The sequence below is a fragment of the Columba livia genome, chromosome 18 (assembly GCF_036013475.1).
Source record: "Columba livia isolate bColLiv1 breed racing homer chromosome 18, bColLiv1.pat.W.v2, whole genome shotgun sequence".
Taxonomy (NCBI): Eukaryota; Metazoa; Chordata; class Aves; order Columbiformes; family Columbidae; genus Columba; species Columba livia.
Genome location: NC_088619.1, coordinates 3,948,067 through 3,974,073, shown reverse-complemented (window position 1 = coordinate 3,974,073; position 26,007 = coordinate 3,948,067). Strand labels below are relative to the sequence as shown.

At 56.4% G+C, this 26,007-nt stretch overlaps 1 protein-coding gene, 1 long non-coding RNA gene and 2 pseudogenes across 4 annotated transcripts; all 4 read left to right on the top strand.

Moving 5' to 3' along the window:
- The first annotated feature begins 16 nt into the window (after positions 1 to 16).
- LOC135575736 (large ribosomal subunit protein mL38-like) lies at positions 17 to 5,612 on the top strand (annotated as a pseudogene).
- A 143-nt stretch (positions 5,613 to 5,755) lies between these two features.
- LOC135575733 (uncharacterized) lies at positions 5,756 to 12,330 on the top strand. Its single transcript, XM_065034526.1, has 14 exons — positions 5,756 to 7,197; positions 7,903 to 8,524; positions 8,644 to 8,738; positions 8,867 to 8,958; positions 9,093 to 9,231; positions 9,395 to 9,586; positions 9,835 to 9,966; positions 10,152 to 10,229; positions 10,510 to 10,650; positions 10,804 to 10,925; positions 11,241 to 11,306; positions 11,418 to 11,556; positions 11,705 to 11,843; positions 12,128 to 12,330. The coding sequence occupies exons 1-14, from the start codon at positions 6,835 to 6,837 to the stop codon at positions 12,238 to 12,240; spliced, it is 2,433 nt and encodes an 810-aa protein (XP_064890598.1). The 5' UTR covers positions 5,756 to 6,834; the 3' UTR covers positions 12,241 to 12,330.
- Positions 12,331 to 14,253: 1,923 nt separating this feature from the next.
- LOC135575739 (uncharacterized) lies at positions 14,254 to 20,361 on the top strand. Of its 3 annotated transcripts, none has more exons than XR_010466997.1 (3): positions 14,254 to 17,171; positions 18,827 to 19,477; positions 19,986 to 20,361. It is a non-coding gene; the product is annotated as an uncharacterized LOC135575739 (long non-coding RNA). The 3 variants fall into 3 exon arrangements; XR_010466998.1 differs by having other exon boundaries at positions 14,255 to 18,297; positions 19,084 to 19,477; XR_010466996.1 differs by lacking the exon at positions 14,254 to 17,171 and having other exon boundaries at positions 18,304 to 19,477.
- An 838-nt stretch (positions 20,362 to 21,199) lies between these two features.
- The window catches only part of LOC135575738 (large ribosomal subunit protein mL38-like), a 28,692-nt pseudogene continuing 23,884 nt past the window's right edge, over positions 21,200 to 26,007 (top strand).

The following is a 26,007-nucleotide window of genomic DNA, read 5'->3' as shown; positions in this document are numbered from 1 at the left end:
GGCTGCGGGGCCTTCCAGGCCGGACCCCGCGCGGCGCAGCCCCTGTCGCCATGGGAACGGGCCCTTCCAGTGCGGGCGGCGCGCAGCATGGCGGTGCTGTTGAGCGCGGCGCTGTGCGGCGTCCGGAGCGGACGGGCGTTCGGCACGGCCGGTGAGTCCCGGGCCGGGAGCCCCGGTTCCCCCGGGCGGGCAGCGGGAGCCGCTTGGGGCGTGCGGGGAGAGCGCTCGGGCGGCGGAATTGCTGGCGTGGCCGGCTCGGGGGGGCGGGGGCGGCTCCGGCTCTTCCCGGGCTCTCGCGGCCCCGTCTCTTGCGCTCTGGAGAAAGCGGGAACTCTCTGGAAACGGAGAGATGGACTGAGCAGCAGAGGCAATGCTGCTGTGCGGCGGCATTCTTTCTTTCATCAGCGCCGGGCAGCACGGGTAGAGTCTTGAATCTGGGCAGGAACAACCCAGGTTGCAGTATAAGCTGGGGAATGACCTGTTAGAGAGCAGCGTAGGGGAAAGGGACCTGGGGGTCCTGGGGACAGCAGGGTGACCATGAGCCAGCACTGGGCCCTTGTGGCCAGGAAGCCAATGGTACCTGGGGTGGGTTAGAAGGGGGTGGTCAGTAGGTCAGAGAGGTTCTCCTGCCCCTCTACTCTGCCCTGGGGAGACCACATCTGGAATATTGTGTCCAGTTGTGGCCCCTCAGTTCCAGCAGGACAGGGAACTGCTGGAGAGAGTCCAGCGCAGCCACCAAGATGCTGAAGGGAGTGGAGCATCTCCCGTGTGAGGAAAGGCTGAGGGAGCTGGGGCTCTGGAGCTGGACAAGAGGAGACTGAGGGGGGACTCATTCATGGGGATCAATATGGAAAGGGGGAGTGTCAGGAGGATGGAGCCAGGCTCTTCTCAGTGACAACCAGTGATAGGACAAGGGGCAATGGGTACAAACTGGAACACAGGATGTTCCGCTTAAATATGAGAAGAAACTTCTTTGGGTTGAGGGTGGCAGAGCCTGGCCCAGGCTGCCCAGGGAGGTTGTGGAGTCTCCTTCTGTGCAGACATTCCAACCCGCCTGGACACCTTCCTGTGTAACCTCATCTGGGTGTTCCTTCTCCACGGGGGGATTGCACTGGATGAGCTTTCCAGGTCCCTTCCGATCCCTGACATTCTGGGATTCTGTGGATCGTCCTCCCCTCATTTTGCAGGTGGTCAGAAAGCATTTACTATGTCATTGGTTAATGATGGGTGTGTCTTTTGTAAGTTAATCACAGTACATTAATTTAGCAGCTTCTTTTCACTCTCCATTCCCAGCTGCACTCTGCAAGCGGGCAGCCCCGCTGGGGCCGATGCCCAACGAGGATATTGATGTCAGCAACTTAGAAGCACTGGAAAAATAGCGCAGTTTCAGTCGGTACTTGAGGCTGGCGGAGAAGGAGAGCAGGAAGCCGCACTGGTGGCAGACGGCCCGGCAGCACAGCAGCCCCAAGCCAGGTACTCGGCCAAGGGGCTGCGCCGTGCGGGATTTTGCTGCTGGAGGTCAAGAAGGCTGTTGCTGGGGCTGCATTTTGCCCCAAAGAGCTGATGAGGGGCTTTGGCACAAGGTGGGCCCTTTTCTGATGTAGAAGTTTGCAGCGTGCACATGTTTGGCGGAACCAGATAGCAGTTTTCTGGGAGGAGGGAGGCTGGCCAGGACCTGCCAAGAGACGTGGAGCAGAGTAGAAAAGTGATACCTTGGAGTCATAGAATCGGTTGGTTGGAAAAGACTCTCAAGACCATCGAGTCCAACCGTAACCCACCCCTGGCACTGCCCCATGTCCCTGAGAACCTCATCTCCGTCTGTTCAGCCGCTCCAGGGATGGTGACTCCAGCACTGCCCTGGGCAGCCTGTTCCAACACCCACAGCCCTTTGGGGAAGAAATTGTTCCCCAGATCCAACCCTATCCTCCCCTGGGGCTACTTGAGGCCGTTTCGTCTCGTCCTAAGCCCAGTAGTGTCAGAGGAACCAGAGCTTTAGACTACCTGCAGCAAATAATCCAGTTTGTCTGCACAGCAGCCGCAGAGACCAGAGCTGCTCCTCGGCTGGGAAACCGCTGGGTCTGGGGGTGCGATGAGCTGGGGGAGGAGGAGGCGACAGACGCGTGGAGGTGCAGAGGTGGTAGAATCGAGTCTCTGCTGTCTTGGAGTTTGCGTCTCTTTCACAGCCTCTCTAATGCTCTGCAGGCATTTTGTGTTTGGGTGTTTTGGGTATGTGAATTTTTCATGTATGTGATTTTTGTCACCCCTGTCTGAAGAGCCGAAGACCGACATCAGCTTGCCGCGTGAGAAGTTGCTGCGGGCAAAGGAAATCAAGGCAAGAAAGAAGATCCTGAGGGAGAACCGCCAGAATGCCGAGATGGAAAGAGCAGCGCGGCTCCGGACTGGTCTGTGCCCTGCCACCCCCTCCCTGCCCCGGCTGTGCTGGGTCCCCCGGTGTCACCTCCAGCGTTTCCCTCTCCTCGCAGCGCTGATCCCCCTCGATGAGGTCAGAGCTGAGTGGGAGAAGAGCAGCGGCCCGTTCCACAAGCAGCGAGTGGCCGAGCACTGCGGGGTGTTTCGTGACTTATTCCGAGGGGCCACGTTCACCCCTTGGGTCACCTTGAGGGTGGAGTACAGCCAAGAAGATGAGCACGTCGTGCCGGTTTACTATGGGAACATGGTGACTCCATCAGAGGTGTGTGGGGGAGCTGGGCACAGCTTTGGCCCCACGGGAAGCCTCTGTGGTTTCCTCAGACGCTTCTGATGGGCATTGTCCGCCCCAGGGGATTTTGTTTAGATGGGTATTTCCTCTGTGATGATCAAAACATGTTTCTTGGACGTGATAAAGACAGAGCTTTGCAACAGGATGGTTGTCTGTCAGCAGGCTGATGTTTATTAAGGCTCTGGGGGCTTTCAGGTGGAGCTGGATGACTTGGTGTGGTGGCCCTGCCTGGTCTGTGCTGTGTCCTGGCCGTGCCCGTGACCAGTTTGTGTTCTTTGCTGTGGAAATCATGACCTTAATGGTTCCTTCATGGAACCTGTTGTTTCAGTGACTGACATTCTGTTTGTGTTGCTTATTTAGGCTTCCAGTCCCCCCGCAGTGTCATACGAGGCAGATAAAGGCTCCCTGTGGACTTTGTTGCTCACAAATCCGGGTGAGTAGCAGGTTCTTTAAAAAGAACACATTTAAACAGGATTGTTTCCCTCTGCTGTTGGTTCGCTCCTGTTTCTTTTGGCTGCACAGGCAGAGAGGATGCCATAACTTCTGAGCAGGGATGTGTTACATATGCAGGAAAGATTGTAGCCTCCCCAGACCTCTAGCAGTTGAGAGATGAGACAGGACCGGTGTCACAGTGTAATAGAAGCAATTCCCTGACTCCCGGCCTTCGTTTCCCCCCAGACTCCTCTCCCTCAGCAGTCTGCCTGGCAGGTGCCTTAGTTGCCACTGCTCGCTCTGGGAAACCGAGGCACAGTGAAGCAACTGACCAAGAAGTCCCTTTAATCTTGGAATTACATCTGTTGGGTTCTTTGCTCCTCATTTTAAGCTCATTCCTATAAGAATGAGTTACTTTTCTGCTAGGAAAGGATTGCTGGGCGGTCTTGAGCTGCGCCGTTGAAGTGGGTCTGGGGGTTCTCACTTTGGGGGGGGATGCAAACACCAGCCTCAAGTTGTGCCAGGGGAGGTTCAAATTGGATATTAGGAAACATTTCTTCATGGAGAGGGTTGTACAATACTGGAACAGGTTGCCCAGGGCAGTGGTGGAGTCACCATCCCAGGAGGAGTGTAGAGGAGGTTCTTGTGGACATGGGTTAGTGCCAGAGTTGGGTTATGGTTGGACTCGCTGATCTTGAGGATCTCTTCTGACCCAAACGATTCTATGATCCTATCATGAAGTCGCCTTTCTCTGTTGCAGATGGACATTTAAGAGACACGCACTCCGAGTACCTGCACTGGCTGGTGTGAGTACCGCACGGCAGAGCCGCGCTGCTGAGCTTGGGGAAAGCCCCGGCGGAGCGGGCAGAAACTCCTTCAACAGAACTGGGAATAAGGATTTGCTGAGACTGTTCTGTGGGTTCTCTGGTGCTCCGGCCAGTAGCTTCTTCACACCCATGTTCTGGGTCCTGCTAAAGATGCGGGAGTTCAGGTGTTGCTGCTGTTTGGCTTTCAAAATGGCTGAGTGTGATTTTTCTTCCGGTAAAAACAGCCTCTACTGTCTGTTTGCTTGTCAGACAGGGTGTAGGTTATGTCACAATGTAGCCCAGAGTGATGTGCAATCCTGGGGGAATGTGCTGGCCCTAACCGGGGGGAATGAATGGATATATAGTGAAGTAAACTTGTGTGTGTTCAGGACGAACATCCCAGGCAACGACATCCAGTCGGGTAAGGAGATCTGCCATTACCTGCCCCCCTTCCCCGCCATGGGCACTGGCTACCATCGCTTCATCTTCCTGCTCTTCAAGCAAGACCGCCGCGTTGATTTCAGTGAGGATGTTCGGCCCACGCCCTGGTAATTGAGGCTTTTGCTGGGCTGTTCATGCTCTCTTGGCCAGGCTGTTCTTGCATGTTCTGATGACATGGTCATTACTGCTGGAGGAGAGCAAGTTCCTTTTAGTCTGCATGGTTGTTCAGGGCTGCTCTGAGTTTGTGTGTTGCCTGAAGCCACAATCCCAGCCCTGCAAGCACTGTGCTGTCCTGTTGCTTTAAACCAGGCTGTTAAGAAAGTGTTTTTTTTCCTGCCTGGAGCAGAAACCTGCAGAGAGCTGGAGAAGCTGGGAGAAGTTTTGACGTGCCTTCCTTTTCCACCTCTGTTTTATAGCCTCTGGGGTGCTGTGGGGAAGTAGTTGCCTGCTAAAGTGCTGCAAGAAAAGAGAATCACCTCAGCTGTTGTGCTTGTGTCTTGTTTCCAGCCACAGCCTCAAGATGAGAACCTTTAGCACGTTTGACTTGTACAGAAAGCACGAGGATGCCATGAACCCGGCAGGGCTGGCGTTTTTCCAGTGCCAGTGGGACAGCTGCGTTTCCTGGGTCTTCCATCAGCTCCTCAGTGAGAAATGGCCCGTGCGGGGGGCTGGGGGAGCCGTGACGCAGCCCTGGGGGGAGGCACAGGGCCGGTGAACGAGCTGTGCCCGTGGGCTCCTGCTGGTCCCCGCACTGGTCTGGGAGCTGTTACAGCACAGCCTGGGCGCTTATGGAGCCGTCCTGCCCCAAACTAACAGCAGTCTGAGGAAACAACCTCTTAAAAGGCCATTTTGAAGGAGCATTTTCAAATAACACTGAGAGCCTTCACCACGGCGTGCTCCACCAGCCCTGGTGGGTGTGGGGGGGCCCTGGGGTTTGGATCTGCACCGTCTCACTATCGCTCTCTGTCACCCCTTTACAGATATGAGAGAGCCCGTGTTTGAATTTGTGCGGCCGCCTGTTTACCATCCTCCCCAGGTGAAGTTCCCACGCCACCAGCCCCTGAGGTACCTGGACAGGTACCGAGACAGCAAGGAGCCCACCTACGGCATTTACTAGGGCTGGGCCTCCCCTCGAGGTGCTCAGCTCTGCGCTGGCTGGAAGGGCTGGGCTTATCCTTCCTTGGAAAAATCATTAAATGAACCCAGATCAAGTATTCAGTGCTCCTTTCATTGAGCCTTTCCCTTCTATACTGCCCCAGCTTCCCAATGCCTTTCTGGAGGTTTCTGATGGGGTGGGGTGGCAGGGGGTGCTCGGCTGGCCGGGGGCAGCTCTGGAGTCTCCCAGACGCCTCACCCTGGCACCGAAGCTGCTGCTGCCCATCCAGGCCCCCTGCAGTGAATCAACCCCATGACTTGTCTGATTGTATTTTGAATCTTGGCATGGCCTGCAGTGACCTGCGATGAAAAATGAGGTGTCACCAGCTACAATGTAGCTCTCAAAAGACATCCTTCTGCTTGATGAACCGCAGGGAAAGGCATCCTAAACCAGGCGCCTTGACCTTGTTTTCAGCCCAGGTTCCCAGTGCTGGTGCACACGGGAGCCAGTCACTGCACATCTGCCACCAAGGGGAATCGCCTCCGAGGCCAACTGTGCCGTGGGGAAAGGAAAGGGTTAAACATCAGAAGAGTTTGATTTAGTACACAACACGGATAAAGCCATTCTCTCTGCCATTAAAACTGAGGGTATTTAATTCAGTAAAGTGAGATTTCATTCCCCATGACTTGGCTGGTTGTATTTTGAATCTGGGCACGGGCTGCAGTGACCTGCAACGAAATACGAGGTGTCACCAGCTACAATGTAGGTGTTAAAGTGGGAAAGGCAGGAGGGAGCCTCAGCATCTCCCATCCCGTGGATAACTTCATCACAAAGGACCAGGGCGGTGCCCGCTGGCTCCTGGGGCGGCTGTTGCCGGGCAACAGAGACACTATATTGTCCCCTGTCACCTGTGCCCCTCGCCCATTTGGTCACTGGCCGTGGTGGGATCACTTGCCGTGGTGGGATCACTGTGGTGGTGGACTCATTTTGGCAGTTGGACCACTTTTGGTGGTGGGATCACATTTGGTGGTTGCATCACTTTTGGTGTTGGGATCACATTTGGTGGTTGCATCACTTTTGGTGTTGGGATCACTTTTGGTGGTTGAACCGCTTTTCGTGGTTTGATCACTTTCGGCACTTGGATCGCTTTGGTGACTGGATCGCTTTCATCACTCGGATTGCTTTTGGAACTTGGATCTGTTTTGGTGACTGATCGCTTTCTGTGGCAAGAAGGAGCAGGAGAAAGGCTGCTGGCTGTCCATCCCTCCAAGATCACCTCCGGACAGAAAAGCTCCTGTCTCCCTACTTCGGGTTCAGTGTTTTCACGCAGAACAGCAGCGATGGCCACACGCAGTCTGTTGGAAATGCTGGACGCTGCCATCGGGACACCCCAAGTTGGGGTTGTGGATTTCGTGGCGCTCCACAAGCTGCTGAAAGCCATGATCATCGGGCAGCAGGGTCAGCAGGAGGTGCAGTGCGGCCTGGCAGAGGACATGCGGGCCATGCAGAAGGCGCACTCTGGCATGGCAGAGGACATGCGGGAGATGAAGGAGGCGATGCAGGAGGCGCATTCTGGAATGGCACAGGACATCCAGGAGATGAAGGAGGCGCATGTCGGCCTGGCAGAGGACATGCATGCCCTGCAGGAGGCGCATTCCGGCCTGGCCGAGGACATCCAGGAGATCCAGGAGACACTTGGCCTGGTGAGCATCGCCTGGTGCCCCGGGAGGGAGCTGGGCCCTCGTCCCTCCCCGCTCCTGCTGCCCTGTCACACTGTGCCCGTGCCCCACGGCCATCGGTGTCACCAGCGTGAAGGGCAGCAGGAGGGAAGAGTGGGAAGGGTGTCCCAAGAGTTGCTAAGGCACTTTTGAACTAGAGAGCCCTCAAAACAGATCCATGGGAGGGGAAGGAGGGGAGATAAAGCTCTGCCCGTGCAATTCAGCCGCGGCCCCCAGGCACAGCCCTGCCCAGCGTCCCTCTGTCTCCTGCCCCAGTTCATTTGGGGATACTCTTTAAATCCCGCTCCCACATCTGAACGGGTGTCCCTCTCCTCACCCAGCTCCAGGGGAAGCCCCAGGACCCTGCCGGGCTGTGCAGGGACAGGAGGCGGCTGCGTCCCCCGCTCCCTCGGGGACACCAGCCCTCCTGCCTTGGGGCACAGCCTGTGGGGTGGGGTGCTGGGCAGTGATGCTGGGGGTCCCATCCCTGGGGGTCCCATCCCCCCAGCTCCATGGCCGGGCTGACTCCATGATCCCTTTGCATTTGGGCTCTCATGTTCAACACGAGTTTGGTCCCGTGAGATGATGATTTGGGGACAGGGACTGGGGACATGGCGGGGGGTTCTGGGGTCTGTCCTCACGGCTGCCCAGCTGCCAGTAAACCTGCTGCCCTTTGCATCTTCTTCCCAGGAGGGCGGTGGGGGCCAGTCTGCCCCCTCCGAGCCCACCCAGGTGGCCATGGACAGCCAGGCCAGGAAGAGCTCAGCACTGGGGCCGAAGGGACGTGGAACACAGCCTGGGATGGAGACCGACAGGGGGACTGCAGGGTCTGGCTCCCTGGGGATGCAAGCAGGGACACAGGGGGAACCAGCGACCCCTGTGAAGTTGTCAGGCGCTCCCTCTGATCACACGAGGTCTATTGGTCCCGGCGCCACCACCCCGGGGATGCAGCCAGGATCACGGGGCACCCAGGCCACCACCCACCTGGGGACACAGCCAGGGGCCCCTGACACCCAGGCCAGCACCTCAGGGATGCAGCCAGGATGCCCTGGGACCCACACCACCACCCCTGGGGTGCAGCCTGCGTCCTCCAGATCCCAAGCAACCATCCCAGGCGATGCCCAAGAGCCGGCCAAGCCCTGGGGCTCCACCAGCACCTCCAGCTACGAGTCGGAGATGCGGGAGGTTCTCTCACAGGTTGGGCAGCTCGGCAACGTCTACGCTGGTCTGAAGGAGGAGGTGGAACAGCTTAAATCTACAAAAGCAGAACGTGCGGATCTTGAGAACGTGCGCCAGCTTTTCCCAAAGGGAGGTGAGAGCACGGGGGTGCTGGCGGGGGTTTTTTGGTGTGGGGACACCCTGGGTCAGGGGCTCGTCATGCTCAGAGACCCCCTCACCAACAGCACATCCCCTTGCACCATGTCCCTCTAGGTCGGCAGAGCATCACCAGCATCCTGTCTGACCTCAAGTGCCAGATGTCCTTCCTACAAGACATGGCCAGGGCCCTCCACGGGGAGGAGGAGAAGGTGAGCCGGCAGCAGTCCCCGAGGGGCTGCGGGGATGCCAGTTTGGGCAGGGAGGGGGCAGCGAAAGGGTCCCTGTGCCGGAATGACACAGGGGGCTGTGCCCTCACTGCCCCCACTGCCGTTCCCAGATCAGCAAGGTGGAGGATGCTCCCAGAAAGATGAGGGGGGCTGGAGCCGGCAGAAAAGCAGACGGCAGCGGCCAGATGACCCGACAGCCGCGGTAAAAGGATGGGAGAGGGTTTCCTACCCCGCAGGGCTGCAAGGGAGCCTGGGGTCTGGGAGCATCCCAGTTTGGGGGCCGAGGGACACCCCCACGAAGGCTAAGCCTGCCCCTGCCCCCATCTCGCTGGCCAGGCCCAAGGGACAGAAGGTCAAGGCAGAGCGCAAGGAGCTGGGGAAGCAGCAGGAGCCGACCCAGGCCGAGCTGGAGCAGTTTGCAGCTGAGTACGTGAATAACTTGGTGATGGAGACAGCGCAGCAGCTGCAGGCAGAGGTGAGGCCCGGGGACAGCGCTCCCAGCCCCCGCTGGCTAGGGAGGGTCCTGGCGGGGTCCCGGCAGTGTCCCCTGGCTGGATGAGGCCATGGAGCCTCCACGGCACCTGGGCTTGTGGGTGGCATCCAGCCCGGCTCAGAGCTGATTCCTCCTCCCCTGCCAGCAGCCGGACGAGCCGAGGGCGACGGTGCAGAGCGGGGGACACGAGCACGCAGGGTGCCACTTCTGCAGCCCGGACACCAGGGTGCTGCTGGGGAAGCTCCTCCAGCGCTGCAAGAAGCTCGAGGAGCAGGTGGAGTCCCTGGCCCAGAAGGCGGGCGGCAAGGTGGACAATTATCCAAAGTGGAGGAGACAGGTAAGGAGATGCGGTGTAGGGGGCTTGAGCTGCCAGGACCCCCCAGGCATTTCTGCTTGGCTGTAACGTAGGGGAGCCCCTCGCTGCCCCCCTAGTTGGCTTGTCGGAGTCAGAAGAACGGAAGGGAATTAAAGCCTTGGAGCAAATGTCCTGCTTGCACTGAGAGCCCGTGGCCACCAGCCAAAATACCCTGGGTCTGTCCCTGCGGGGCAGCCACCCCTTTGCTCAGCACCGCCTTGTCCTCTTAGTCCCTGCAGCAGGACGAGCAGATCAAGTGCCTCCAGGCCAGCATCATGCAGCTCCAAAAGGACTATGAGAAGTTCAGCTCGGCCCTTGCAAACCTGCAGCAGGATCGCCAGCAGGAGCAGAATGACATCAAGGTGGGTGGCTGAAAGCCCCAAGCAGAGCCCAGGCTGGGACCCCAAGGGGTCTGTCCCCCTGCCACCCTGCTCGCAGCCCTGCACAGCTTCCCAGTGCCTTTCCTGGAGGTTTCTGATGGGGTGGGGAGGCAGGGGGTGCTCGGCTGGCCGGGGGGCAGCTCACGGGCTGCTGTCTGCCTTGGAAGGCTCTGTCCCAGGCCCTGGAGAGAATCAAGAAGCAGAAAGCAGACAAGGAGGAGCTGCTGGTGCTGGGAATCGATGAGGTACGGGCTCGAGGGGCCCTGGTGTTTTGGGCCAAGGGTGTTTTGGGCAGAGTGACAAACACCCCTTGTCCCTTGGGTGCTGGCTGGCAGAACCAGCCAGGTAGGGGGAGGATTTCCAGCCCGGCTGCAGGTCCCAAGCCAGGTCCCTCTGTCACTGCAAGTCCCTTCGGCTGGTGGGACCAACCCCACAGGGGTGATGGGGTGAACAGGGCCAAGTCTCCCACTCCTGTTGTCACTCCATCCTGTCTGCAACCACTCTCCTGTCTTTCCCCATTGCTAGAAAGCAGACAAAGACAAAGTCAGTCGCAGCCAGTTTGAGGCGTGCGTGGAGCAGCTGAACAAGGTGATGGAGGAGGTGACGGGCCAGGAGAAGTTCTTGCACCGGTTCCAGCAAGAGCTCCAGAGGCAGATGGACTGCAAGGTGAGGGCTCGTCCCCTCCATGCAGCACTGGCACCCTGGGGGCCTGGCAGCCTAAGGCAGGATCCTTGCGAGGGTCCCCCCTCCCGGCTGTGCCCCCGGGGACCGCCATGTCCCATCCTGGGGTAGATGGCTGAGGGTGTCACCCGTCCACAGCTGGACCGCCGGGAGCTGGGGGCATTCCAGCAGCAGCAGGAGGAGCGGTGGAAGAGCCTCAGCGGGCAGCTCCAGGAGAAGGCGCTGAAGCCAGAGCGTGACAATGCCGCTGGGATTAGGAAGTGAGTGCGATGGGGACAGTGGTGGCTTTGGCAGTGCTGGCCCTGTTCCTGCTGGCTGTCCCGGCTCGTGCCGGTGTGGTACCTGGCGTGGGAGCCATGTGGGCAGCACCCCTGGGGATGCTGAGCAAGTGGCTGTGCCTTGTGCTCCTGCCAGCTGCAGCTTCGCAGCGATAGAGGCGGCACAATGAGGGGGCACGTGTGGGAGGAGCCCTCCTGAACCAGTCTTGGGGGGTGGGTGCAGAGGCTTTTTGTGGCTGGTGTGCAGGTGGGGCTGTGCCCCCCAGGAGCTCCCCAGCCCTTTTCTCCCCCCTCCAGGCAGCTGCTGCCTGGTTTCCATTGCCTGTCCTGTGACCGGCCCCTCAACATGCTGGCGCCTGGACCGTGAGTAACCGCCCCCTGAACAGGGAGCACCCCCCGACCCCTCCCTGGCGTCGAGTGACACATGGGGTGCCACCTGCCGGGCACTGAGCACCCCCATGTCCTGTCCCACAGGGAGCGGACGGGCGAGTGCAGATACCCCACTGTTACGCGGAGCTGTGGGGGCCCACACACTGTCAGGCCCCCGCGCTTCCAGCCCCAACCGCCCAGCACCCCACGGCCATCCCAACCCAGTGCCCGCCGCCCCAACAAGGTAGGGATGGCAGAGGTGGGGAGGGGGATGCTGAGCCTGCGGGGGTGATCTGTGCCTCAGTTTCCCCGGGGTGAGCTGGCTGGGGGAGGGTTGCTGGGGGACGTGGAATGGGGCCCCGTGTTTGGGTCACACGCTCTCCCCTTCCCAGAAGGATGCGATGCAGCTGTCGGGCCAGGACGGCACTGATGGGAACCAACCGAACAAGCAGCCGTCTGTAACGGAGAGCTCTGGGCTGCCCTCAAGGCAAAGGGGGACGCCAGACACCACAACCTCGAGCAGCCAGCCAAGTATGGCCCTGTCAGGGCACCGGGGGGCAGAGGACACCCCGCTGTCTGGGGGGACGGGTCTGTGCCCACAGCTGGGCAGGGTTGGACGGGGGTCTGGGGTCTGGGCTGGGCTGTGGGGGCAGCACTGGCTGCTGGGGCAGCCAGTCCTCATGATGGAGATGGAGGGAGCTGGGGCGACATGTGGGGTGGTGCTGGGCAGTGGGGGACAACAGCCTGTGTGCTTCAGGGTGGGGGCAGGACCCTGTTGGTGGGTGTCTGTGGCTGACCCTGCCCCTCGCCCCCAGGCACCGCCTCCCCGCTGCTGTTAGCCGTGCTGAAGTGCCAACCAGCCTCATCTCCCGGACGCCTCACCCTGCCACCGAAGCTGCTGCCACACCGCATTAAATCAGCGCCCTGACAGCCGGGCAGGACGGGGGTCCCGGCCCCGGTCCCACCGCCCCGGGCGCTGAGCAGGCAGCAGCTGCAATAAATGGCGATGGGCAACCAAGCGCCGGTGTGGTCTGAGTGTGGGTCCCTGGGGCAGGATGGCAGAAAGCCCCGCTGTGTTTGCTTTTTCAGGACAAAACTGAATGCTAAAAAGGCTCTTTGGGGGTGCCCAGAGGTGGATCCAGTGGTATCCAGGGTCCCCCCAGAGGGATCACGGGGAGCAAAGCAGTGGGCACCAGGGCAGAGCCGGCAAAGGCCCATCCCGCACCCCGGGTGGGGCTGAGGTGCCCATGGGCTTCAGAAGCACCCCCTGGCACTAACTGGGGGGACGGGGTGAGGGGGGAACCAGGGGGCTGTGCAAGAAGCCGGGCTGCCTGTTGGTAACCGGAGGAGCAGCAGCAGGTGCCGAGCTGCAAGGCCGGGCAAGGCCGAGCTGTCACAGGAGCTCAGGATGACAACAGGTTGACCATGAGCCAGAAATGTCTCCTGTGGCCAAGAAGGTCGATGGTACCTGGGGTGCGTGAGGATGAGGAGGAGTGTGGCCAGCAGGTTGAGGGAGGTGAATCCTCCCCTTCTGCTGTGCACTCGTGAGGCTCCATCTGAGTTGTGTGTCCAGTTCTGGCACCCCACTTTAAGAAGGACAAGGAATTACTGGGGAGAGTCCAGCGGTGGGCTACAAGGATGCTGAAAGAAGCATCTTTCTGATGAGGAAAGGCTGAGAGAGCTGGGGCTGTTGAGCTGGAGAAGAGAAGCTGAGAGGGATGTGATCAATGGGATCAGTATCTCAGGGTGGGTGTCAGAGGATGGACCAGACTCTGTTCAGTGGTGCCCAATGCCAGGGTGAGGGGCAACGGGCACAGACTGAGACACAGGAGGCTCCATCTGAACAGGAGCAGAAACTTGTTTGCTGGGAGGTGCCAGAGCCTGGCCCAGGCTGCCCAGAGCGGGTGTGGAGTCTCCTTCTCTGAGACATTCAAAGCCCCTGGACCCAGCTGTGTGATCTGCTCTGTGACCCTGCGTGAGCAGGGGTTGGACCGGGGGCAGCGGAGCCGCCGGGGCTGGAGCGTCCGGCCCGATCCCGGGCCCACCAGGGACTCCATTTCCCAGCAACAGCGAGAGAAGAAGGGAAGGGAAGGGAAGGGAAGGGAAGGGAAGGGAAGGGAAGGGAAGGGAAGGGAAGGGAAGGGAAGGGAAGGGAAGGGAAGGGAAGGGAAGGGAAGGGAAGGGAAGGGAAGGGAAGGGAAGGGAAGGGAAGGGAAGGGAAGGGAAGGGAAGGGAAGGGAAGGGAAGGGAAGGGAAGGGAAGAAGGATGAGCTGGAGCAGTGGTTGGTGCCACGGCGGCTGCTCCGTCCTGCAGCATTGCGGGAGGTGCTGTTCATCTCAGCGATTTGTGCATTTGGAGACTTCGGTTGAAGCCTTGAGCTACTGGAGAGTGTGCAGAGAAGAGCAAGAGAGCTGGTGAGAGGCTGGAGCACAAGTGTGATGGAGCGGCTGAGGGACCTGGGGGGTTCAGCTGGAGAACAGGAGCTGAGGGGAGACCTTCTGATCTCTGAACTGCCTGAAAGGAGCTTGGAGCCAGGGGGGGTCGGTCTCTGCTCCCCAGGAACAAGCACCAGGACCAGAGGAAACAGCCTCAAGTTGCGCCAAGGGAGGCTGAGGTTGGATCTGGGGAACAATTTCTTCCCCAAAGGGCTGTGGGGCATTGGAACAGGCTGCCCAGGGCAGTGCTGGAGTCACCATCCCTGGAGGGGTTTGACACGGTCTTTCCCCAGGCAGGGACGCTCTTGGAGGCTTCCCCCATGGGTCTTGCTCAGGCTGCGAGGTTCTGGGCTCTGGAGGAGCACAGGGAGGGGTCCCCTTCATGGGGGACATGGCACGAGGGAGGCTTTGGGATGCTTCTCTTGTTGGTGAGCAACACCCTGGACTGTGACCCTGTTTCTGTGGCACTTTCTGGGATCCATCCCACACATCCTTCCTCTCTTCTCAGGGGGACAAAGAGTTAGAGAAGCAGAGAATCTTCTTGGAGAACCTCAAGAAAGTACGATACAACACTGCACAACTGTCAACAACCCCTCCATCCTCCTCCCGTTCTGTGGACGATACCATTGAGTATACACATGCATTAATAGGGGCCCTGAGGAAAGCATCTCCACCTGTGCAAGTCGTCGACCTGTCCTCCATTCTCCGGCCTCCCATTACTTTCAGGACCCTTTAATCAGGCTCTGCCCCAGTGTCCATTCTGACAGCTCTGCTTCTGCCGTGACTTGTAATAACATCGGATGTGAGACTGTGGGTACGCGTTAGAGGCCTCAAGGATTTCAGGAGTTCGCTTGGACACGTTAGCGAGGATGCTTAATAAAAAGAAAGGGAGGACTGTTACAGAATAAATGTACTCACTTAAATTCCTTTAGTTGTATTCTCTGCTTCGACATATCGAGATAAGGACAGAGAAAAAACTGCCTGGAAGACAGAGGAAGAGAATCCAAGAAGAGACAACGAAGGCCCCAGACCCAAAATTACCACTGGACCAACAGGCTCGTGAAAGATGCGTGAAGAGCGGGTGCACAGACTGGGGGGGTTTACAAGCCCAAGTCTCTTTCGTCTCACGCTCCTCCTGCTGAGAGGCCCCACGTCCAGACTGTTTCTTTGCTGTTATGTGGTTATTTATGGAGATCCCGAGGAAAGCGCCCTGCAACACTTCACCTCTGCCCGCGTCCCGACCGTCCTCCCTTCTCTGGATGAAGAGAAGCCGCTACATTAATGTGGACTCTGGTAAAGTTACAAAGACGTACCCATCATTAACCCATGACGTGCTAAATGCTTTCTAACCAGCTGCAAAACGAGGGGATATTTTTCAAGTTTTAAATCCTTCTGCCTGACAAAGAGATCAGAAGATGAAGGAACACGTTGTTTAGAAGCAGAGCTTAGCTTATATTTGACTAGTAATTAATAGTAAGAAACTCATCCGTTACAACTAACTTCATACTAACCTTATGTTAGCTCACAGGAAAGAGATTGGGGAACCACCTGGTGATAATGTCAATAGAGAAACCTTGCTGACATAATCAGTCACCATTGTATAAATTAAATGATGAGGAAAAGTGGCCTCTGAATGAAACTCTGAATGATGCCTCGTTAACATTCTTCTTGAAGAGAGAAGGCAAGTGCAGTCAAGTGATGGAAGCTGATATGTTTTCCACTTTGCAAAAACAGAGTGGCAGGCAGAATGTGGTATTAACTTGCCACCCCAGGATCCAGCTGTGTTCACATTAAAAAGGGAGCAGAATAAAGCTCAGGAGAAGTTGAAACCATGTTGTTCAGCATGTAGAATAAGACAGAAAACTCCCCTGATGAGAGGGGAGGGTGAGAAAGAAGACTGCGTGTCCCCACAGGGCGTGGAATTGAAGATGATGTGCCTTCAGCTTCCGAGCTGGTGAAACTGTGCAGAAAGAAGAGAAAAACATGGAAAAGAAACTGAGATTTTAGTTGAGACTGGAACTCTTGATTCAGTTTTGAATCAGGAATTGATACCATTAGATGAAGATTTTGTACCTGTTATGGGAGCTACTGGCCAAGGAGACAAAGCTTTCTTCATCAGCCAATCCAACAGAAACTGGAAAACAAAATGCAATTCCTAAGTTCTTATCTATGTCCAGATCTCCAAAACCGTTACGGAGACGAGACTTAGGAAAACAATTGCAAGCAATAATAACATTCAAACAAGGTGAAGTGACAAAATGGAATTCCTAAGTTCTTATCTACGTTTGGGTCTCCAAAACCGTTACGGAGACGAGACTTAGGAAAACAATTGCAAGCAATAATAACATTCAAACAAGGTGAAGTGACAAAATGGAATTCCTAAGTTCTTACCTATGCCTGAGTCTCCAAAACCGTTACGGAGACAAGACTTAGGAAAACAATTGCAAGCTATAATAGCATTCAAACAAGGTGAAGTGACATTCAAGATAAAAGAACAGCCACAGAAACCAAAGAAGGCCGTATGCAATGCACTGCAAGTTTGCTAAATTGGGTGAGATGCAGTGGGTATCGAGCTTCCCAACAGAAAGCCCAGCTGATCCAGTGCCAAGTGACTTATCTGGGATTCGAGATCTCCGGAGAGCACCAGAGCTGGGGATGGAGCGACAAGAAGCTGTTTGACGGACACCAGAACCTGCAGCGGTAAAAGAGCTCCGGGCGTTTCTTAGAATGACACCTTGGTGCAGACTTTGAGTTTATAATGATGGACTTTGAGTAAAGCCTTTCTATGAACCGTGAAACAAAAGGACTTCCAAGTTGAATTGGACAAGAGAAGCATCTGAGGGCATTTGCACAACTCAACAAAGAGCCTGGGTCTCCCAGATATCACCAAGCCATTGGAGTTATGCTCACACGAAAGGCAAAGCATTGCTCTGCGTGTTCTGGCACAGCAACTAAGAGCTCAGAACCGAGCGGCTGCTGCTTCCCTAAGCAATCAGATGAAGTGAGCCAAGGCTGGCCTGGATGTCGTGGAGCTGTGGCAGCTCTTGGACTCGCTGTACAGGAAGCTCCTGAGTTCACCATGGGACAGAAAGTGTCCCATACAGTCCCAACCGTACTGGAACAAAAAGGTACCCATGGGTTATCTGCCTCAAGATTCCTGAATACCGGGCAGTACTGGTGGACCTAGACGATGTGAATATTGTCGCTACCAACATTGTCACTGCAGCCCCTTTCCTCAGTGGGTCTGTTTCAGAGCCTGTGGTCCAGGATTCCTTGGAAACAGTGGGAGCTGTTTCCTCCAGCAGACGGGAGTTAAAGGAACAGCCGCTGGAAGACGCTGAAGACTCCTGGTTCTCCGCTGGAAGCAGCTTTGTAAAGCAAGGAGTACATAGAGCTGGGGATGCCCTAACAACTACCCACGAGGTAATCGAAGCCAAACCTTTGCCTCCTGGGACTTCTGCCCGGACAGCTGCGCACACACGAGCTTTAGAATTATCCAAAGAGAAGAAGATTAATATTTGGACAGATTCCAAGTGTGCTTTGGGAGTGGTGCGTGCCCATGGAGCATTTGAAAAGGACCAAGTTTATTAACAGCACAAGAACAGATTAAATGAGATACTCCAGTTGGCGGAAGCTGTGCTGTTACTAGAAAAGTTGCCATCATGCATTTCAAGGAGCATCAAGAAGGAGACACTGATCAGGAAACTGGAAATAAACTGGCAGCTGATACTGCGAGACGAGCTGCTGGAAAGACAGAGAGAGCAATGAGAGTGATGTCTCTGAGCCCGGATGGCTGCCTCCTCGAACCAGTATCAGTAAACCCTACCTTGCAGTGCATTAACAGAGACCTTCTCAGGTTGGCCAGAAGCATTCCCCTGCCCAACTAGTAACGCCAGAACAGTAACTAAAGCTTTGTTAAATGAGACCGTACCCCGACTTGGGGTACCCGCTGTGATGTCCTCTGCTAGGGGGCCCCGTTTTGTTGCACAGGTAGTGCCGCAAGTCAGTAAAGCATTAGAGATCGATTCGCAGTTGCAGACTCCCTACAAGCCTTAAGCAAGTGGGCAGGTAGAAAAGAAAATGAGTCACTTAATGGAACAGCAGGTAAACAGAATTTGCCAGGAAGCTAACTGGAAGTAGAATCCAGCACTACCTTTAGCGCTGCTCAGAATGAGATGGAAGCCTCGAGCCAAGGAAAACTGAAGTCTTTTCTTTCAAGCCAATAGATGAAGTTTCTGTGAAAGCTTTTCCATGTCAGCCTTGAGAAGAGAAGTGGAATGGACTGCTCCAGCTGTTGCTGACGGCCTTTACCGCCATCAAGATTAAAGAACAACCCGCCTGGATTCACTGTTCAAGAGTGAAGAAAGCAGCAGATAAGAAACAGACGTTGGAACCAGTAGGACCTACCGCTTTCCAGTTCTCTCAGCGTTGATCTCAGTGACTCTGAAAGATTATGCTCTTTAATGCCTAAAGATCCAGTAGAAGCTGCTGTGGCTTGAACTTACCTGTCCTCTGTCAGAGGACAGCAGAGCGGGGACCCCAAATCGGGGTATGGTCTCATTTAACAAAGCTTTAGATACTTTTGCAGCTTTACTAGCTGGGCAGGGGATGCTTCTGGCCAACCTGAGAAGGTCTCTGTTAACACCAGCAAACCGCCTTTTCTAGGGAGTTTGGAGAAATCTAGTTGCTAATGTTGTCCTGCTACATTTCCTTTTCTAAGTGTTCTCATTTGTACCATATTTATCATATTGTTTTCCAGACACAGTTCACATTGCTGGGTCACTTGGTTCCAAATACTATATAAATTCACTCTTTCCTTTTAATTGGATATTGGGATAGAGCATCAGCTCCCCAGTGAGTTTACTGATGTTGGTTCGATAACATAACCATAATTTGGTTAACAATGTGTAAGGCTTCATTTTATTGATTCCTCTCCAATCCTGCACTAACTCTATAGCTTTACCGTCTAGTTTCTTTACTTGCATTCTATCAGCAGTCCAAACTGCAGGAAGTCACTTGTCCTTCTCTGGAGCCTCTGCTTCCTTCAGCTTTCCAGAAGACATCTTTGTGTTTTCCAGCACATCCTCCTTTCACCGCCCTGCAGAAACTCCTTGTGCCTCTGTGCCATCCCCAACACTGACGCCGTTCTCTTGGTCAGTAGGAACTCAAAGGAGAAGATAGTGATACTGCTCTGAGGACAAAAACAAGTAGTACTAATTAACCACATGCTGACAGTAGATGTTCTGCCCTTCTTTCCACTGCTCCTATTTTTGTAGCACTATCTCAAAGCATTTTGCAACTGTCAGTTATGGAGATTTGATGTGAAAACCAACAGGCGGTGGTGGCAGAAACTGGAAATTTGACCTGGAATGATGGAGTCAGTATTTGAGGGCAGAAATCAGTTGACCAAGGTCGTTGGGTCTTCATCGAGAACATGGAGAACTTGTGCAGCGACCTGCAGAACTGGGGGCTGTTGCTCTGCACACATCAGGGAAGTGTCTCCTCACCCTCCCCACTGGGCCTGGGGCCACGGTGCCCAAGGCCTGAAGCTTTTCTGACAGCTTCTCTCCCTGCCTTTCTCCCAGAGACCGCGCAGCAGCGGCTGAGCACGGCTCACCAGAGGAGATGGAGCGAACAGCCCCGCGAGGAGCTGCCCGACCGCCCTGTGACACCGCTGACCGCAGCCCAGGACCTCGGCGCCCCGACTGAGGGTCTCTCCAGCACCCTGGGTGAGGCTTCCACGCTCTGTGGGTGGGAAGGGACTTGCGGGGGGGCAGCTGCGCTTGTACCTGGGTCTCCGGAGGCTTGGGATGGTCCTGGGGGCTGGTTTAGTGCCCCTGTATATAAACCTCAGGTGTGAGTTGGCCTCCGCATCCTCTGCAGGGGCTCAGCGGAGCTCTCTGAGGCAGGGCAGTGCCCGGAGGGGGCAGGAGGGGAGAGGCAGGTGAGTTAAAGCCCGTTTGCCCTGGCTTTGTGGTGTCCCCATCCTGTGCCGTCAGGTCCCCGCTGGGTCTTTCCCCAGGCAGGGACGCTCTTGGAGGCTTCCCCCATGGGTCTTGCTCAGGCTGCGAGGCTCTGGGCTCTGGAGGAGCATGGGGAGGGGTCCCCTTCACGGGGGACATGGCACGAGGGAGGCTTTGGGATGCTTCTCTTGTTGGTGAGCAACACCCTGGACTGTGACCCTGTGTCTGTGGCACTGCCTGGGATCCATCCCACACATGCTTCCTCTCTTCTCAGGGGGATGATTACTGAGAAAAGGAGAAGATCCTCTTGGAGCCCCTGAAGAAAGCGCCGTACAACACTTCACGTCTGTCAGCATCCCGTCCGTCCTTCTGCCCTTCTCCGGACCACAATTTCTTTGAGGTTACGCAGTTATTTCTGGAGATCCCGAGGAAAGTGCCCTGTGCACTTCACCTCTACCAGCGTCCCGGCCGTCCTCCCTGCTCCTGGCCACCATTCTTAGAGGGTTTCTTAGAGAAATGGGTTTAAAAGCCCAAGTCTCTTTTGCCTTGTGTTCCCTCCCCCTGAGAGGCCCCCAGCCTGGACTGTTTCTCTGCTGTACCTTTTAAGTTGTTTTTAATCTCATAATTAAAGTATCTTTCTAAAGCGCAAACGTCTGAGACTCTGATACAGGGACCTTGAGGTCAAGAACATTTCTGTGACAGTCTGTGCGCATGAATCCGCGTGTGGCACTACTTTGCTGATGGAGCTGGGAAGGAAACACTCATCTTTCTCTGGAGCCAAAAACCACACGCGGTGGTTGGAGAAACAGCCAGTTTGACCTGGAAGGATGAAGCCAGAACTTGAGGGCAGAAATCAGTCGTGCCGGGTCCTTGGGTCTGGAGGTTGTTCCGGGGTGTTCTTCTGGTTTTTAAAGGCCTTCTTCCAGAAAACAACAATCCCAAGTGAAGTGTCCAGGCTGTTTTTCCCTCCCCACGCATTTCCCCGTGTGATCTGCTCTGTGACCCTGCGTGAGCAGGGGTTGGACTGGGGATCTGCAGAGGTCCCTTCAGCCCCACCAGGCTGGGATTCGGTGACCCTGCACTGCGGTTCCCCAGCACCCCCAGGATGTTCCACAGCCCACAGGAACTGCAGCTTTTGCTTTTTGGGCCGGTTTCTGAAAACCCCTGGCTCTTGCGCTGGGCTTCACCTCCCATCCGGGTACCCCGGGGTGACAGCGGGGCCGCTCCGGTCCCTCCCGCGGGCTCTGCCCGGTCGGAGCAGCAAGGCCGGCGATGGGGAGGGGTTCCCGGGGGGGGCAGCGCCCGTCCCGCGGGGCTGCGGGGACGCTTCTAGGCAGGCTCCGCGCTAAACAGCCCCGTTGCTAGGGCAGGGGGGCATTTCCAGACAGGCGCTGCGGTAGACAGACCCGTTGCTACGGCTGCGGGGCCTTCCAGGCCGGACCCCGCGCGGCGCAGCCCCTGTCGCCATGGGAACGGACCCTTCCATTGCGGGCGGCGCGCAGCATGGCGGTGCTGTTGAGCGCGGCGCTGTGCGGCGTCCGGAGCGGACGGGCGTTCGGCACGGCCGGTGAGTCCCGGGCCGGGAGCCCCGGTTCCCCCGGGCGGGCAGCGGGAGCCGCTTGGGGCGTGCGGGGAGAGCGCTCGGGCGGCGGAATTGCTGGCGTGGCCGGCTCGGGGGGGCGGGGGCGGCTCCGGCTCTTCCCGGGCTCTCGCGGCCCCGTCTCTTGCGCTCTGGAGAAAGCGGGAACTCTCTGGAAACGGAGAGATGGACTGAGCAGCAGAGGCAATGCTGCTGTGCGGCGGCATTCTTTATTTCATCAGCGCCGGGCAGCACGGGTAGAGTCTTGAATCTGGGCAGGAACAACCCAGGTTGCAGTATAAGCTGGGGAATGACCTGTTAGAGAGCAGCGTAGGGGAAAGGGACCTGGGGGTCCTGGGGACAGCAGGGTGACCATGAGCCAGCACTGGGCCCTTGTGGCCAGGAAGCCAATGGTACCTGGGGTGAATTAGAAGGGGGGTGGTCAGTAGGTCAGAGAGGTTCTCCTGCCCCTCTGCTCTGCCCTGGGGAGACCACACCTGGAATATTGTGTCCAGCTGTGGCCCCTCAGTTCCAGCAGGACAGGGAACTGCTGGAGAGAGTCCAGCGCAGGGCAACAAAGATGCTGAAGGGAGTGGAGCATCTCCCGTGTGAGGAAAGGCTGAGGGAGCTGGGGCTCTGGAGCTGGACAGGAGGAGACTGAGGGGTGACTCATTCATGGGGATCAATATGGAAAGGGGGAGTGTCAGGAGGATGGAGCCAGGCTCTTCTGGTGACAACCAGTGATAGGACAAGGGGCAACGGGTACAAACTGGAACATAGGATGTTCCGCTTAAATATGAGAAGAAACTTCTTTGGGTTGAGGGTGGCAGAGCCTGGCCCAGGCTGCCCAGGGAGGTTGTGGAGTCTCCTTCTGTGCAGACATTCCAACCCGCCTGGACACCTTCCTGTGTAACCTCATCTGGGTGTTCCTGCTCCATGGGGGGATTGCACTGGATGAGCTTTCCAGGTCCCTTCTGATCCCTGACATTCTGGGATTCTGTGGATCGTCCTCCCCTCATTTTGCAGGTGGTCAGAAAGCATTTACTATGTCATTGGTTAATGATGTGTGTGTCTTTTGTAAGTTAATCACAGTACATTAATTTAGCAGCTTCTTTTCACTCTCCATTCCCAGCTGCACTCTGCAAGCGGGCAGCCCCGCTGGGGCCGATGCCCAACGAGGATATTGATGTCAGCAACTTAGAAGCACTGGAAAAATACCGCAGTTTCAGTCGGTACTTGAGGCTGGCGGAGAAGGAGAGCAGGAAGCCGCACTGGTGGCAGACGGCCCGGCAGCACAGCAGCCCCAAGCCAGGTACTCGGCCAAGGGGCTGCGCCGTGCGGGATTTTGCTGCTGGAGGTCAAGAAGGCTGTTGCTGGGGCTGCATTTTGCCCCAAAGAGCTGATGAGGGGCTTTGGCACAAGGTGGGCCCTTTTCTGATGTAGAAGTTTGCAGCGTGCACATGTTTGGCGGAACCAGATAGCAGTTTTCTGGGAGGAGGGAGGCTGGCCAGGACCTGCCAAGAGACGTGGAGCAGAGTAGAAAAGTGATACCTTGGAGTCATAGAATCGGTTGGTTGGAAAAGACTCTCAAGACCATCGAGTCCAACCGTAACCCACCCCTGGCACTGCCCCATGTCCCTGAGAACCTCATCTCTGTCTGTTCAGCCGCTTCAGGGATGGTGACTCCAGCACTGCCCTGGGCAGCCTGTTCCAACACCCACAGCCCTTTGGGGAAGAAATTGTTCCCCAGATCCAACCCTATCCTCCCCTGGGGCTACTTGAGGCCGTTTCGTCTCGTCCTAAGCCCAGTAGTGTCAGAGGAACCAGAGCTTTAGACTACCTGCAGCAAATAATCCAGTTTGTCTGCACAGCAGCCGCAGAGACCAGAGCTGCTCCTCGGCTGGGAAACCGCTGGGTCTGGGGGTGCGATGAGCTGGGGGAGGAGGAGGCGACAGACGCGTGGAGGTGCAGAGGTGGTAGAATCGAGTCTCTGCTGTCTTGGAGTTTGCGTCTCTTTCACAGCCTCTCTAATGCTCTGCAGGCATTTTGTGTTTGGGTGTTTTGGGTATTTGAATTTTTCATGTATGTGATTTTTGTCACCCCTGTCTGAAGAGCCGAAGACCGACATCAGCTTGCCGCGTGAGAAGTTGCTGCGGGCAAAGGAAATCAAGGCAAGAAAGAAGATCCTGAGGGAGAACCGCCAGAATGCCGAGATGGAAAGAGCAGCGCGGCTCCGGACTGGTCTGTGCCCTGCCACCCCCTCCCTGCCCCGGCTGTGCTGGGTCCCCCGGTGTCACCTCCAGTGTTTCCCTCTCCTCGCAGCGCTGATCCCCCTCGATGAGGTCAGAGCTGAGTGGGAGAAGAGCAGCGGCCCGTTCCACAAGCAGCGAGTGGCCGAGCACTGCGGGGTGTTTCGTGACTTATTCTGAGGGGCCACGTTCACCCCTTGGGTCACCTTGAGGGTGGAGTACAGCCAAGAAGATGAGCACGTCGTGCCGGTCTACTATGGGAACATGGTGACTCCATCAGAGGTGTGTGGGGGAGCTGGGCACAGCTTTGGCCCCACGGGAAGCCTCTGTGGTTTCCTCAGACGCTTCTGATGGGCATTGTCCGCCCCAGGGGATTTTGTTTAGATGGGTATTTCCTCTGTGATGATCAAAACATGTTTCTTGGACGTGATAAAGACAGAGCTTTGCAACAGGATGGTTGTCTGTCAGCAGGCTGATGTTTATTAAGGCTCTGGGGGCGTTCAGGTGGAGCTGGATGACTTGGTGTGGTGGCCCTGCCTGGTCTGTGCTGTGTCCTGGCCGTGCCCGTGACCAGTTTGTGTTCTTTGCTGTGGAAATCATGACCTTAATGGTTCCTTAATGGAACCTGTTGTTTCAGTGACTGACATTCTGTTTGTGTTGCTTATTTAGGCTTCCAGTCCCCCCGCAGTGTCATACGAGGCAGATAAAGGCTCCCTGTGGACTTTGTTGCTCACAAATCCGGGTGAGTAGCAGGTTCTTTAAAAAGAACACATTTAAACAGGATTGTTTCCCTCTGCTGTTGGTTCGCTCCTGTTTCTTTTGGCTGCACAGGCAGAGAGGATGCCATAACTTCTGAGCAGGGATGTGTTACATATGCAGGAAAGATTGTAGCCTCCCCAGACCTCTAGCAGTTGAGAGATGAGACAGGACCGGTGTCACAGTGTAATGGAAGCAATTCCCTGACTCCCGGCCTTCGTTTCCCCCCAGACTCCTCTCCCTCAGCAGTCTGCCTGGCAGGTGCCTTAGTTGCCACTGCTCGCTCTGGGAAACCGAGGCACAGTGAAGCAACTGACCAAGAAGTCCCTTTAATCTTGGAATTACATCTGTTGGGTTCTTTGCTCCTCATTTTAAGCTCATTCCTATAAGAATGAGTTACTTTTCTGCTAGGAAAGGATTGCTGGGCGGTCTTGAGCTGCGCCGTTGAAGTGGGTCTGGGGGTTCTCACTTTGGGGGGGGATGCAAACACCAGCCTCAAGTTGTGCCAGGGGAGGTTCAAATTGGATATTAGGAAACATTTCTTCATGGAGAGGGTTGTACAATACTGGAACAGGTTGCCCAGGGCAGTGGTGGAGTCACCATCCCAGGAGGAGTGTAGAGGAGGTTCTTGTGGACATGGGTTAGTGCCAGAGTTGGGTTATGGTTGGACTCGTTGATCTTGAGGATCTCTTCTGACCCAAACGATTCTATGATCCTATCATGAAGTCGCCTTTCTCTGTTGCAGATGGACATTTAAGAGACACGCACTCCGAGTACCTGCACTGGCTGGTGTGAGTACCGCACGGCAGAGCCGCGCTGCTGAGCTTGGGGAAAGCCCCGGCGGAGCGGGCAGAAACTCCTTCAACAGAACTCGGAATAAGGATTTGCTGAGACTGTTCTGTGGGTTCTCTGGTGCTCCGGCCAGTAGCTTCTTCACACCCATGTTCTGGGTCCTGCTAAAGATGCGGGAGTTCAGGTGTTGCTGCTGTTTGGCTTTCAAAATGGCTGAGTGTGATTTTTCTTCCGGTAAAAACAGCCTCTACTGTCTGTTTGCTTGTCAGACAGCGTGTAGGTTATGTCACAATGTAGCCCAGAGTGATGTGCAATCCTGGGGGAATGTGTTCGTGGTGGTTGTTTTTATTAGGGTGTCCAAAGCCCGTTTTAAGTTGTCTGAGAGCACCCCCTCCTGGACATGGCAGAAAAGCACCGAGGAGAAAACTGAAGGAAGAGCTGCTGCTGGGTGTTCTGGGCCATCTTGCCTAAATCAGCGTCTTGAAGGTGGCTCTGCATCCTGCCAGGTGCCTGACAGGCGGTACGGAGACACCCAGAAGGAAAGGACACTGTTTTCCCACTCTGAAGTCAGGCAGAGCAAACATGGGAGAAGATGGACGAGCTCGGGGACCTTTCCAGCTATGTGAGTTTATTTTGACAGTGTGGGACTTCTCCAGCCGAAGTGAAATTCCATAGTTCTCTCCAGGCTTAGCAGCTGCTCTGCACTGAAGTAGACACACACTTAGACAGCAGCCTTGACAAAGCCCATGCAGAAGGTTTCAGTGTTTTAAGCCAAGAGGCGTGTGGGCTTTCCAAAGAGGTTTGAAACTCCCCCGGGGGCAGCCGAGCCCCGGGCCCGCTGGGGACTCCATTTCCCAGCACCGGCGAGAGAAGGGCCGGGCCGGGCCGGGCCGGGAAGGGCCGGGCGGGGCCGCTGCGGG

Excerpts from the sequence above, each read along its gene's own strand:
- LOC135575733 (XM_065034526.1), top strand. The coding sequence starts at position 6,835 with ATGGCCACACGCAGTCTGTTGGAAATGCTGGACGCTGCCATCGGGACA. Across the intron at positions 8,525-8,643 it reads CCAGCTTTTCCCAAAGGGAG|GTCGGCAGAGCATCACCAGC; the intron begins GTGAGAGCACGG and ends ATGTCCCTCTAG. Across the intron at positions 9,967-10,151 it reads AGGAGCAGAATGACATCAAG|GCTCTGTCCCAGGCCCTGGA; the intron begins GTGGGTGGCTGA and ends CTGCCTTGGAAG.